Source organism: Eutrigla gurnardus, assembly GCF_963514095.1.
Source record: "Eutrigla gurnardus genome assembly, chromosome: 18".
In the NCBI taxonomy this organism is placed as follows: domain Eukaryota; kingdom Metazoa; phylum Chordata; class Actinopteri; order Perciformes; family Triglidae; genus Eutrigla; species Eutrigla gurnardus.
In genome coordinates this window covers 1,041,333-1,055,046 of record NC_139929.1, presented here as the reverse complement: position 1 = coordinate 1,055,046, position 13,714 = coordinate 1,041,333, and the positions used below count along the sequence as shown (strand labels likewise).

At 45.1% G+C, this 13,714-nt stretch overlaps 2 protein-coding genes across 3 annotated transcripts in view; both read left to right on the top strand.

Annotated features, from left to right (window-relative positions):
- The window catches only part of LOC311028900 (aspartyl/asparaginyl beta-hydroxylase-like), a 29,128-nt gene that overhangs the window by 4,541 nt on the left and 10,873 nt on the right, over nt 1–13,714 (top strand). For both annotated transcript variants that reach the window (XM_084033699.1, XM_084033698.1), the window contains 3 exons: nt 1,026–1,229; nt 2,586–2,630; nt 3,989–4,057. In XM_084033699.1, the coding sequence (XP_083889825.1) occupies nt 1,026–1,229; nt 2,586–2,630; nt 3,989–4,057 (318 nt within the window). The remainder of the gene's footprint in view (nt 1–1,025; nt 1,230–2,585; nt 2,631–3,988; nt 4,058–13,714) is intronic.
- Nucleotides 7,068–12,206, top strand: LOC311028629 (uncharacterized protein; the record flags this gene model as incomplete). The annotated part of the gene is made up of 7 exons (XM_084033314.1): nt 7,068–7,116; nt 7,554–7,595; nt 7,671–7,709; nt 8,212–8,259; nt 8,345–8,371; nt 9,392–11,948; nt 11,983–12,206. The coding sequence occupies 6 exons, from the start codon at nt 7,068–7,070 to the stop codon at nt 10,936–10,938; spliced, it is 1,752 nt and encodes a 583-aa protein (XP_083889440.1). The 3' UTR covers nt 10,939–11,948; nt 11,983–12,206.

Genomic DNA, 13,714 nt, shown 5'->3' with positions numbered 1-13,714 from the left:
CACGGCGTGGTTTCTGTTCGGTGTGGTTTGGTTGATTGATTGATTGGTTGATTGATTGGTGGTGTTTTGCCTGCCGTCAGCCACCCAAGTAACGGGGTATAAACGGACTTCTGGTTTTGTGAATGTGACCTTTAACCTGGAAATGTCTCCTCAGCATGGCTTGCATTAACGCTCCTTTAAATAAAAGCGTTCAGACGGACCACGTGTTGTAGATCTGCCATTTAAACCCCTTCAGGTTGTGTTGGCGTTGTATCTTCATCAGCAGAGCTTCCTCCTCTTCATCAGTGTATCGGTGTTTCACACATGGATAGCAGACCTGCTTCATGCTTTGGCCCCGCCCTCTGGGCTGTCAATCACACCAGAGCCGTTGAGCTGAATGTTATCACACCTGGGAAAATAGTTCCTCACACGAATTTGTAAGTTTAGAGTTTCTAACTGGAGTTTGAGCTCCAGGGAGGATTTTAACTCAACTCGACCAACATTTTCTCCGATTTGGTCCTTTTTAAATTACTTTTACAAACACTTCTGCAGCAAACTGAGAGTCCAATAAGAGACCAGGCCAGCTCAGGTCTCTTTCTTCTGGTCCTGAACAAGTGAGAGAGAAGCAGACAGCTGTTGTATTCCTAAATATTGGAGGACAGACAGCTGTCGTCAGCTCTGCCTCTGTCAGGGTTGACTACGTGTCTCACTCTATTCCTGGGTCGGCCTGCCCTTTGCAGCTCAAATTGTCTTATCTCCTGTCCTCCGTATACATAACCTGAATACATAACGTTAAGGATGACAGGATGTAGATCTGTGTCAAGAAAGTTTGACATAAAAGAGTTGATTTTTCTTTTTAATGGATTTCTTGTAATTGGACATAAAAACAATTAAACGGTCTTGAATTTGATCCTTAAGTGCGGTTAATTAATAAAATGTTCCCCTGAATATGTTCCACCGATACTAGAATTTTATATATATATATGTATTGTAGTTATATGTCTTTTGCACTTAGTTTTTAAATAAAACGGTTTCCGTGTCCTCAGAGGGGAAGACGACGCCAACGGAAAGCAAGAATGGAAAGAAGTCGGAGAGAGGAGGAGGAGGAGGAGGAGGAGGAGGAGATGATGCACCAGGAGGAGGTCCCAAGTACTCCATGTTCACCTGGTTTGTGGTCCTGGCCCTGCTGGGAGTCTGGAGCTCCGTGGCCGTGGTCTACTTCGACATCGTGGACTACGACAGCGTCGTCGGTGAGTAACACCAGTGGGATGACATTTTAATAAATAAAGAAGGCAGGCTTGTAGGGCTGTGTATGTGTTGGTAAAAAGTCATTTAATTAAACTCTATTAATAGCTGAATAATAACCTGCATGAATATCATATAACTTTTGGAAAAACAGAAACCCAACAGAAATGGACCTTTTTGTCTTAAAGAGTAAAATCCTGTTTTGTTTAACCTGAAACGGCAGCGATATCGCATCCGCTAAATATACCAGACTCCATTGACAAAAACGAGGATTTTTGTGTTGGCGGGCTGTAATGTTAGCGAGATTCAGTCTACGTTTGGGGGCGGGACTTACAGGGTTAGTACTGCGCTGGAAATCCTTGAAAACACTTGAAATTAATGTGATGTTTTCAAGGTTTGAAAGTGCTTGGATTTAGACTAAAGGTCTTGAAATGTGTGTTGTATGTGATGACATCTATGATAGAACAGAGAAAAGAAGATCTCCATATTTGAGGGACTGAAAACAGCATTTCCTGACATTTCTTTATGAAAAATGACTTTTGATGATGAACAGATGATGAAAATAGTTGGTGATTATATTTCTGTGGATCTATTCCAGTGTGAAGCCTTTATACTTTGCAATACTCAAGTCATGTTCTCGTCAAACATGAGAACATGATGTTGCACAATGAGTTTAAGAAATGGTGGTTTTCATACAGGAAGCTGGTTCTGTCTTCATGTGGTTATGAGAGTCAAACAGAGCTTTCACAAGCTCTTCCTCTCAGACAGGCAGGCAGGCAGACACACACACACACACACACACACACACACAGAGACCGGTCTACGTGTCCGATGACACGTGTCTCTTATCTCAAACCTCTTCTCCTATTTGACTGATGAGCTGCTTCATGACTTCCCCTTCCAGATACAATAGCTGCTTTACAGCTGTTAACTGTGGTGCTGAACACTTAACATTTTTAATATCTGACATTTCCCGGGGGTCCGCTGTGATTTATTTGTTGTTTTATGTCCACAAACAACCAAAAAAACAGAATCTGTGTGAATCGAGATTAAAAATAGGTTGATGAATCATGCAAACTTTTAAATTTGAGATCAAATCTGTTTTGTGCATGAGGCCTCTTCATTTGACAGACCCTGGAAATAAAATAAAATCTAATAAATCTTCTGCATGTCTCTTCTACATTAACAGTGTTTGTGAACGACAGATGTTTCACAATAAAAGCCTGTCCTGTCTGTGAAGCATCTGCAGCCTGAATGTGGGACTCCTCTGTGACTCAAACTAACTCTGTGCTCTTCGTCTTGTCTTCATCATGTCCTCCTTCTGTCTTCTCCTCTTCCTCTCCTGTCGTCTCCGCATGCAGCCAGAGCTCAGGAGTTTCGTGTGAACTTTTCTCAAGTTTTACAAGGTACGGCCGATATCCGTTTAACTGGACGCTGCATTTACAGTCTCTCCATCTCTGCTTTGCTGTCGGGGCGAAACACTTTCCTCAGTTGTTATTGTTATTCACGCTTCGTACAAGATGCTCCAGCGAGGAGGCGGGGCTTAGCTCCACGTAGACCCCAACCAGGTTTCTTCCATCACAGCTGAAATCACCACGATGTGGATTTCACCCAGCTGGATTCACTGGATCGGTTAAGTCCCTGAGGGTTCAGGTTTAAGGCCTGGGGGGGCACACTAGGACCGGACCACTGGCTATGGAGGAGTCCCTCATTAAGAGGCCTCGGGGTCATGTGAGGAAACATCTTAGATGGCGTTTTAACGTTAAAACATCTTTAACCAACCGCCCTGTCAGACTCTGATTATATTTTAAGTTTCAAGTCCGAGGGGACGTCCCTAACTTTAGACTTAATGGACACAAGTCTCTGTATTTCCTGCACATCCCTCCAGCCGTATACTCATTCATATGATGCTAGTGAATGCGTTTGAAGCTTTAATCTGGACGTCGGCAGCTTCCTGTCTGTTGACTTATGTCACGTCGTTGGACAGACGGCCACAGACGGCTGTGTTAACTTCTTGATTCTTGACAAGATGCCGGCTGATGTCCACCACCGCCACATCCTTCCTCTTCCTCCTCCTCGCTGCTCCAGATGAGATCTTCTTCCTGCACTCTGACACACTGTGGCGTGCTGCTATTAATACGCTGCGTTCTGTCTTCTTATTAATAGCTTGCAAAGCTGCCCGTCGTCAGCGTAATGAAGCACAAAGATGATTTATCTCCAGTCGGCACACAAGTTGATTTAGAAAAGAAACACTTGATTTCTGCATACAGTATATTTTTGATCAAATCAGCACATTCCATTGTCTTTTATGTTTTCTTATACTCGTAAAAATGTAAAAATACACATCTTGTATACAGGGAATTTTAGTGTGGTGTTTCCAAGGTTTGAAAAGGTCTTGGATGTAGACTAAAGGTCTTGAAATGTGTGTTGTATGTGATGACATCTATGATAGAACAGAGGAAAGAAGATCTCCATATTTGAGGGACTGAAAACAGCATTTTCTGACATTTCTTTATGAAAAATGACTTTTGATGATGAACAGATGATGAAAATAGTTGGTGATTATATTTCTGTGGATCTGTTAGTGGAATTACTTCTGGTAGATTTAAAGATGTAGGTTTGTTTAGATGAATAAGATTTAAAGTGGAGTTTTTGTGTGATTAGACCTGATCAACTCAGTCTCTTTGAGATTCTGCTCGTTTAATAATGATATTCACATCATATTCTCTTTTTGGACGTTGACTTACTTCCTCTTCCTCCTCAGGGAAGCTGACGGCCTACGACACCGACGGAGACGGAGACTTTGACGTGGAAGACGCAAAAGTTCTGCTCGGCAAGTCCACTTTAATTTGTCTTGGTCCTGGTTCCTTGTGGTCTGTGTGAAGCCGGACTGATGTGGATCACAGTCGTATCCCAGAGCTTCACATTTAAACCATCGCATGGTTTTGTGCTTTTTCATGCTCCGTTAAAGTCCATCTGTAGAGAATATGGTTTCCTTCAGGACGATGTTAGAAATACTTCTTAAAAACCTTAGAAATCCTAAAGACGGCTTCTCCGGTGGTTCTGTTCTTGGAAGTGTGTCTTGCTGCGAACGTATCTGCTTCGAGCAAAGACGTTAATGTCCGATAGATAAAAATAACTCGGTTAATTAAATTAAAAGTCTTCCCAGCTGATACAATCAGTAAGCTGCAAAATCAACGTTAAAAACAGAAAAAGAGCAGGGAGAATGGGAGTAAAGATGGCCGCCTCTGAGCAGACAGGAAGCCTGACGAGACTGAGACAGGAAGTGAAGCCTTGTTGTCCGTGCTTCACGTGCTTTAACTCACTATCTCTCTCTTTCCTGCTTCATCATCCCTTTGTTTTCTGCCCCGTTTTTGGTGCGGACGCTTTCCATTCCTCCGTTGCCCTTCCTTCCCTTTTTCTTTCTTTCATTCCTGCCTTGTTTCCTCCTTCCTTCCCTCCTCCCTTCCTTCCCTTTTTCTTTCTTTCCTTCCTTCCTCCCTTGTTTCCCCCTTCCCTCCTTCCTTTCCCCCTTCCTTCCCTCCTTCCTTCCCTCCTCCCTTCCTTCCCTTTTTCTTTCTTTCCTTCCTTCTTGCCTTTTTCCCCCTTCCCTCCTTCCTCCCCTCCTCCCTTCCTTCCCTCTTTCCTTCCTGCCTTGTTTCCCCCTTCCTTTCCTCCTTCCTTCCCTCCTTCCTTCCCTCCTCCCTTCCTCCCCTCTTTCTTTCCTTCCTTCCTCCCTTGTTTCCCCCTTCCCTCCTTCCTTTCCTCCTTCCTTCCCTCCTTCCTTCCCTCCTTCCTTCCCTCCTTCCTTCCCTCCTCCCTTCCTTCCCTCTTTCTTTCCTTCCTTCCGCCCTTGTTTCCCCCTTCCCTCCTTCCTCCCCTCCTCCCTTCCTTCCCTCTTTCCTTCCTGCCTTGTTTCCCCCTTCCTTTCCTCCTTCCTTCCCTCCTTCCTTCCCTCCTTCCTTCCCTCCTCCCTTCATTCCCTCTTTTTTTTCCCTTCCTTCCTGCCTTGTTTCCCCCTTCCCTCCTTCCTTTCCTCCTTCCTTCCCTCCTTCCTTCCCTCCTCCCTTCCTTCCCTCTTTCTTTCCTTCCTTCCTCCCTTGTTTCCCCCTTCCCTCCTTCCTTTCCCCCTTCCTTCCCTCCTTCCTTCCCTCCTCCCTTCCTTCCCTTTTTCTTTCTTTCCTTCCTTCTTGCCTTTTTCCCCCTTCCCTCCTTCCTCCCCTCCTCCCTTCCTTCCCTCTTTCCTTCCTGCCTTGTTTCCCCCTTCCTTTCCTCCTTCCTTCCCTCCTCCCTTCATTCCCTCTTTTTTTCCCTTCCTTCCTGCCTTGTTTCCCCCTTCCCTCCTTCCTTTCCCCCTTCCTTCCCTCCTTCCTTCCCTCCTCCCTTCCTTCCCTTTTTCTTTCTTTCCTTCCTTCTTGCCTTTTTCCTCCTTCCTCCCCTCCTCCCTTCCTTCCCTCTTTCCTTCCTGCCTTGTTTCCCTCCTTCCTTACCTGTTAATCCCCCTCCCTTCCTGCTCCTCCCTTGTTTCCTGCCACCTCCCCCTTCCTCACCTCCTCCGGCTCTGCTCCCATCCCGTCTGCGTTTCTCCCTCCCTCTCTCTCTCTCGTCAGGCTTGACCAAAGATGGCGGCGGTAGTGTGAACGCGGAGTCGCTTGAGGAGGTTCTTAACATTTTAGCAGAGGAGGGCTCTGATTGGATCTATGGCTTCTTCACCTTCCTTTATGACGTAGTGGCGTCGCCCGTAGAGAAGGGCAAGGAGGCGGCGGCGGAGATGAAGGAGGAGGAGGAGGAGGGTGGCACAACCACGTCTGATGACGGGGAGGTCAAAGGGGTCACACCTGACCTCCAGAACCAGTAGGAGGACAGGAAGCCAGTAGCAAGGCTCCCTGGTCCCAGTACCGACCCATGAGGACCAGACTGGGACGTAGTCCAGTCCTGCTGGAGCAGCGTTGTGGTGCTTCTGATGGAGGTCCGGTTCCCCTGCAGGGATCGAACCGGCGGACTGGAAACAGAACCTGATCCCAGATCACTAGTTTTCATTTGAGAACGCAGTCGTTTTTGGCTCATGAAATGTTTTGGTATTTGTGTGTTCCCCAAGATCCAGATAATAAAATACAGAATTACTTGTTAAAAACCAAACAAACATACCTTATAGCACCAGAACATTAAGGTGGTTCACATCTTTTACACTAAAATGATCAGTTTTAATGAATTATTTCTGTAAATAAAATCAACCTGCGGGTACGTAAGTCACCTTCACTTACCTTATTTTCATTTTATTAATAGTTTTTATCAACATGGATATCATAAATACAAATAATCAGGATATTTATTTACCAAACAAAGATACAAACAAGCAACAGGGGAAGACTACAATAAAACATTATTATTATTAATGCTAATAACTAGGTCGTTAACAGAAAGTTTGGGTTGGTTGTGTTTCAGGATGGATTTGGTTTTCTATCATTTATTTCTTCTAAATATAAACGTCATACTTATATTATCTATCGGAGTTCTTTTCCCTATAAGCCTCATTTATATACTTATTATTCACACAAAAAATATCAAGTGTAACATAAAAATAGATCTAATCTATAGAAAATAATATACAATAATATAATCTATAAATACACTACAGTTTAAACCGAATGTTGTACGTTTGATCAGCTGTCACATGACGGCGTCCCCTTGACCCATCCAGTTTTAAGGCCACTTTTCTGCCTGAACACTGATAATCACATGGATAGATCACTCTGCTGTGTGGAGATCTGAGGAACGTAGAGTTTAACGGTGAGGAACGTGATCACGTCTCCGCCTCGTAGAGTTTAACGGTGAGGAACGTGATGACGCTGTCGGAGCGTGTGACTCCTTTAACGGGCCTGAAGGTCAACAGTCGGTTGTAAATGATGTAAAAGGAACATATATGGCGTTCTTTGTCTCACAATGAGAGACTTTCTGTGAGGTCAACCTCCACCTCACCGGTCGCTGCAGTGAACATGCATGTTAACGGGAACCCGGTCTCTTCTTCTCTGCTGTCCAGTCATATCTTTTTTTACATGTCAGTTATTCACATTGCCCAGTTAGATGAACCAGCTCCAGGGCCCTGTGTTGTTCCCACCTGAGGGCTCACTGAGGGAACTAAATCCTGGTTCTCCTCCCAGAATGCATCTGGAAAACCATCCATGCAAACAGACTTCATTCCTCACTCATCATGAAGCTGAGTGTGTGTGTCCCCCCCCCCCCCCCCCCCCCCCCTCTCGGGTAGCTAACGGCCGCTTCACGGCAACTTTTAATTTGAAAATCTTTCATCTACTTCCTGTTGTGTTCAGATGAAAAGAAGCTGAAAGCCGGGAGAGACGGGCTGAGAAAAGGTACGGTAGTTTACGGGGTTGTGTGTGTGAACCTGCACGGATCCCCGGCTAACAGACGTGTATTTAATCCTGTAGAGGACAAGAAAGAAGGGAAGAAGAAGAAGAGGAGTGAAGGTACCCGCTTTCTTCTGTGTCTGCACGACTACACGTGTTTGATTCCCTCTCAGGTCGCCTGAACTAGATCTGCCAACACGCTTCGTTGTTCCACTCCTATTGTTTGAATGGAGTGTAGTTTTTACATCCATTAATGACCGTTACAGGGACTGAAAAAGCAGAACATTTAAAACCTAATAGAACAACATTAGTCCAATACTCCTCTTTGGTTTTCCTCCTTTAGACATCCCAAAATATATTCATAAATAAATACATAAGTGTCTCACGTAAAGTAAATAAACGGATATCCGTTTTATATATATATATTGGGGAGGATGGGGTATGAATCATGTTTTTGCTCCACTCCTAATTTATGTGCATTCGTCAATTATTTGACCTTAAAGTAGCTTAAACATGCTGCATGCTGGGAGACGATAAAACTGAATGCACGCTCAGCACGCTTGAATATTCCCGCAGCATCTTCAGCCGTTTTTTAGATATCTATATATTTGTGTTGTCCTAGAAGACGAGACGTTCGAGGACGCCCACCAACAGATTAAATTCCCCAAAGGTAGATATGTGGTTTTGTGGTTTGGTTGAAGCGTCTGCAGCAGACGAGCTCGCCGTGTTGACCTTCCTCTTATGTTGATATCTAGTCGGAGCGGCGGAGAACTCCACCCGAGGTACTGAACCCGACCGCCGGCACGCCAAAGACCAAACACTAACAGACTTGTGGTGTGAGATCTGAAGGCACGGCTGATTGACCAACTAGATGCGTTGTGTGTTACTTTCATGGGATTAGATGCCTTGCAGACCAATACATAACAGGGCGATAAACAACAACGGTATCGTATCACTTTGATATCTCTGGGTTTATTAAAGACGAGGTGGCCGAACGACGGCTGCAGGTTTTTAAATGTAAACACATCCTGGTTTAAACGACGCATGTCGACCAACGTTAGTGAAAGTATCTCCTAACCTCTCGGCACAGAAACCAATATTTCACCATTTCTGCCTGTTGCTTGTTACGTTATTATATCGAAAGTACAAATATACATCTCATGTAAACATTTACGTGGTAATCTACACCACACGTAATGTCATAATGTTTAACTTTGGACATGAACTGGATTAACGTGTTCATTTTGATTAAATGTAAGAGCAGCAGATACGGAAATAAGTGTTAAATAAATGACATAGTAATGTTCAGTAGTGTTTGTATTTGTTGGTTTTCATGTGGTCTTCTGGTCTAGAGACTCTTTCCCATTTTGGCCTGTGACTCGTTATATTTTTCTCTTTATGGCCAACAGTCAAAACAGTTTAGTCCCCGCTGTAATTGATCATTGCGGTCATCAAGCAGAAATCAATAATATTGGCCGTTTTCAGCCTCTCAAATATGAGAATTTGCTGCTTTTCTTTGTTTAATATAATTGACTTTTAGGTCGTGGGTGTCTGTTTATTGGAATAAATATCACTAATGGATGAGTGATATTTATTCAAAAGTCCTTCCTTAGTTTTGTGTTTTTCTCATACCATTTTTTTATCGCACCACTTAACTCTGCTCAGATTACGTACCGCCTAACTCGTTCTTTCTAACACTTCGTCCGTGGTTGCTTTGTGTGATCTCGTTAACAAGTCGACGGCGTGTTTGCGACTAATATTAACGACGGCGGTTAAAGTTCCACCTTAAATCCAAACCTCAGACCGGCCCGTCAGAGGCACTCGGCTACGCTCCGCCCTGAGGGAAGAGCTGAGGATGATCCACGAGAAGATGGAGGCCAAGAGGATCGCTCGCATCGCTCTGGCCGAGATCAGGGCCTTCCTCGCCGAGGAAGAGGAGGAGAGGGAGAAGGCCTGGGAGCTGAAGGTGAAGACGCTGGAGGCTGCCGAGGAACAGCTGAGGGAGGCAGAGAGGCTCGAGAGGGAGAAAGGAGAGGAGGTGAGGGTGGAAAAGGAAAGGATGGAGAAGGAGAAAGCAGAAAAAGAGAGGTTGGAAAAGGAGAAGGCTGAGAAGGAAAGGGTGGAGAAGGAGAAGGCTGAGAAGGAAAGGGTGGAGAAGGCTGAAAGGGAAAGGGTGGAGAAGGAGAAGGCTGAAAAGGAAAGGGTGGAGAAGGCAGAGAAAGAGAGGTTGGAAAAGGAGAAGGCTGAGAAGGAAAGGGTGGAGAAGGAAAAGGTTGAAAAGGAAAGGGTGGAGAAGGCTGAAAAGGAAAGGGTGGAGAAGGAAAAGGTTGAAAAGGAAAGGGTGGAGAAGGAGAAGGCTGAAAAGGAAAGGGTGGAGAAGGCTGAAAAGGAAAGGGTGGAGAAGGCTGAAAAGGAAAGGGTGGAGAAGGCTGAAAAGGAAAGGGTGGAGAAGGAGAAGGCTGAAAAGGAAAGGGTGGAGAAGGAGAAGGCTGAAAGGGAAAGGGTGGAGAAGGAGAAGGCTGAAAGGGAAAGGGTGGAGAAGGAGAAGGCTGAAAGGGAAAGGGTGGAGAAGGAGAAGGCTGAGAAAGAGAGGGCAGAAAAGGAGAGACAAGAGATGGAGAGATTGGCCAAAGAAAAGAGGGACCGGCTAGAGCGAGAGAAGGTTGAGAAGGAAAAGATGGAGAGAGAGCGCCTGGCCAGGGAACGAGAGAGGCAACAACAGGAGAAAGAAAGAGAGAGGATGGCGATGGAACGCATTGTAAAGGAAAGGGAGAAAATGGCCAGGGAGAAGGAGAGGGTGGAGCAAGAGAGGGCTGAAAAGGAGAGGCAAGAGAGAGAACGAAATGCCAAAGAAAGAGCCGAAAAAGAAAGGGTGGAGAGGGAACGCATCGCCAAGGAAAGAGAGAGAATGGCCAGGGAGAAAGAAAGGGTGGAGAGGGAACGCATCGCCAAGGAAAGGGCAAGAATGGCTCAGGAGAAGGAGAGATTAGAGAAAGAAAGGATGGAGAAGGAAAGGCTAGCTAGAGACGAGAAGATGAGGATGGAACGAACGGCGAAGGAGAGAATCGCCCGGGAGAAGGAGAGAGTGGAACAAGCGAGACGTGAGAAGGAAAGGATGGCGAAGGAGCTGGCGGAGAGGCAGAGGCTCGCCAGAGAGAAAGCTGCCCGGGACAAGATGGAGGCCGAGAGGCTGGGGAAGGTCGACGTGAAGAAGCGAGAGCTCCTGGAGAGGAAGAACGCTTCCCAGGCCAAAGCTCCGGCGGCGGAGGAGAAGAGCGTGGCGGCGGTCAGGAGGGAGAAGAGCGTGGCGGCGGCGGAGAAGATGGCCGTCAGCGGGAAGAAGAAATGACACCGTGGATCTCAGTTATCTGGCGGTGCTGGAAGGACGATGTGTAAAACCTTTTCCATCACAGATGAGTTTCAGACGGCCGATCACACGGCGGAACATCAGCTTTTATTGCCTTTATCACATTGAAACATTTTATTCAGTAAATATTCTGGAATAAAAAATGACAGAATAATGTGGCATTTTACGTCTTGTAGTTTGTTGACCCTTTTTTCACTGTAAACGTTGTCATGGTGATTTTGTTATTATTGTGCTCAGCGAGTGTAAGAAAGTTGGGTATTTGCCGGCCGGCTAGCTACTCACCATGGAAGTCAACGTAGCGAGGTTAGCTCCTGTTAGCATGACCTCAGCTTAATTAGCCACCATTTTAAGTTGCCAGATAGCAAGATTTGTTCCATATAGTCTTAAAAATGCTCGGTTTGGATGCTTGCTCCTGTCGCCGAGAGGTCCGCCATGTTTTAATTTTTTTTGTGTTCAGATTCAGGAACTTGAAATTTGGAAGTTCCCGTCCCTACGTCCTTATCCGGATCATTTTGATCCAGATCAAGTTTTTAAATCCTGGCTCCATTTATCATGCTCGCAGTTTTACTTTCCTTTGATAATTTGACTCTTTCTAGTTTTGGTTCCTTCAAATGCGGAAAGAAATCTTGAAAAATAATGTAAAGTGTTTGGCAGGACCGTGAAATGGATAGAATTAGTAGAAAAAGTCTTCCTGTGCTTCATTTTGCATGTTAGCTTGATGTAACTGACATTTTTAGTCATGAGTTTTTATTTGAGGAGCAGAAGAAGAAGTGTTGTGGTCTTATCTCACAAAGCCAAACGCCTCGTTTGTTTTCTGTCCCGTTGGGAATCAAACCTGAGCGGTTTAGAAAAAACCTTGATCGTGATTGAGCTGAAAACCCTGTAAAAGCCTCATGCATGGCGTTCCCGTGCGTCAAGTGATGTCAGAAGGTTAACCGTGTCATCCTTACGGGACGCGGATCGAGTCCTGTTGTTTTTTAAACCTGGTGGCTGTTGAAAAGGCCGGAGGAGCCCTTTAACTCACAGACAGTTACAGTTTCTTTTGTTTCTTTTTAAATGTCTTCAACTCAGATTTGTGGCGTTCCCTGTGCCAGGAACGTCACGTCCCTCGACTGTTCTGGTCTTTGAGGAGTTTAAATGTCTTGTAAAATCACAATATTTGATGTGGAATTCAGTCATTATCCAAGTCAACGTCAACTATTTTGCAAAGTGATTTTGTTGCCTACACCTAACTTATAGACTTTATTTTAAGTGCATGTAACAAGCGTCACGCCGTTAGAAGCTTTCAGCAAACGTAGATGACACCACCTTTGACTCTAAAACACGTTATTTCCTTTTCCTTCAATATGTGAGAACATCTCTGACAAATAAATCCTGGTTTTCAGATGAAGGTGTGCTTTGTCTTCCTTGTTGCTGTGATTGAAATAATGTTGAGGTTTGGTCAGACGCCACGTCCTCCTCCTTCCTCTGATCAACGCCGTCTTCCTCCACATGCTTCCTCCTCTTCACTCCTCTTCCTCCCAGCAAACAGAATCAGGCTGCTGTCACATTAGAAGTGTTGACGTCTGATTGATCCATTGGTGGAATTAGAAACACAACTTAAGGCACTGGTACACAGAACATGGAGTCCAGGTCCAGGATTTAGCTTAGCATCGCTAACTAGGAGGATGGAGTGAACACGTGAAGTTAGAAGCAGATTAGAGCAGGACAGGAACCGCTCTGAGCTGGTTCTGGATCAGCAGGACAGGAAGCGCTCTGAGCTGGTCCTGGATCAGCAGGACAGGAACCACTCTGAGCTGGTTCTGGATCAGCAGGACAGGAAGCGCTCTGAGCTGGTCCTGGATCCATTCAGAAAACCAGGAAAACAACAACGCGGCTCTAATCAGAGACCAGATGTTCTGATAAAATGTGACTCAGCATCTTTTGGTCTCCTGTAATCCATGAACACATAATCCACCAGAGACCACGTGCTGGAGTCTGTTTTTTACCGGGTTCCTCAGGGAACCTGAAGTGGACTGAAAGGCACTTCACCTCAACCAGAGCTTTCTACACTTACTGTGTGGTCTTCCTGCTTCCATCAATGATGTGTTTTTATATTTTACCACGTATACAGTGAAGAAAATAAGTATTTGAACACCCTGCTATTTTGCAAGTTCTCCCACTTAGAAATCATGGAGGGGTCTGAAATTTGCATGTCCACTGTGTGAGAGATAATCTAAAAAGAAAAATCCAGAAATCACAATCTATGATTTTTTAACAATTTATTCGTGTGATACAGCTGAAAATAAGTATTTGAACACCTGTCTATCAGCTAGAATTCTGACCCTCAAAGACCTGTTAGTCCGCCTTTAAAAGTCCTCCTCCACTCCACTGTATTATCCTGAATCAGATGCACGTTAGCTGCATAAAGACACCTGTCCACCCCATACAATCAGTAAGACCCAAACATTCAGCATGGCTAAGAGCAAAGAGCTGTCCAAAGACACCAGAGACAAAATTGTACAACTCCACAAGGCTGGAAAGGGCTACGGAGAAATTGCCAAGCAGCTTGGTGAAAAAAGGTCCACTGTTGGAGCAATCATTAGAAAATGGAAGAAGCTAAACATGACGGTCAATCTCAATCGGAGTGGAGCCCCATGCAAAATATCACCTCGCGGGGTCTAAATGATGCTAAGAAAGGTGAGGAATCAGCCCCGAACTACACGGCAGGACTTGGTCAATGACCTGAAAAGAGCTGGGACCACCATTTCCATGGTCA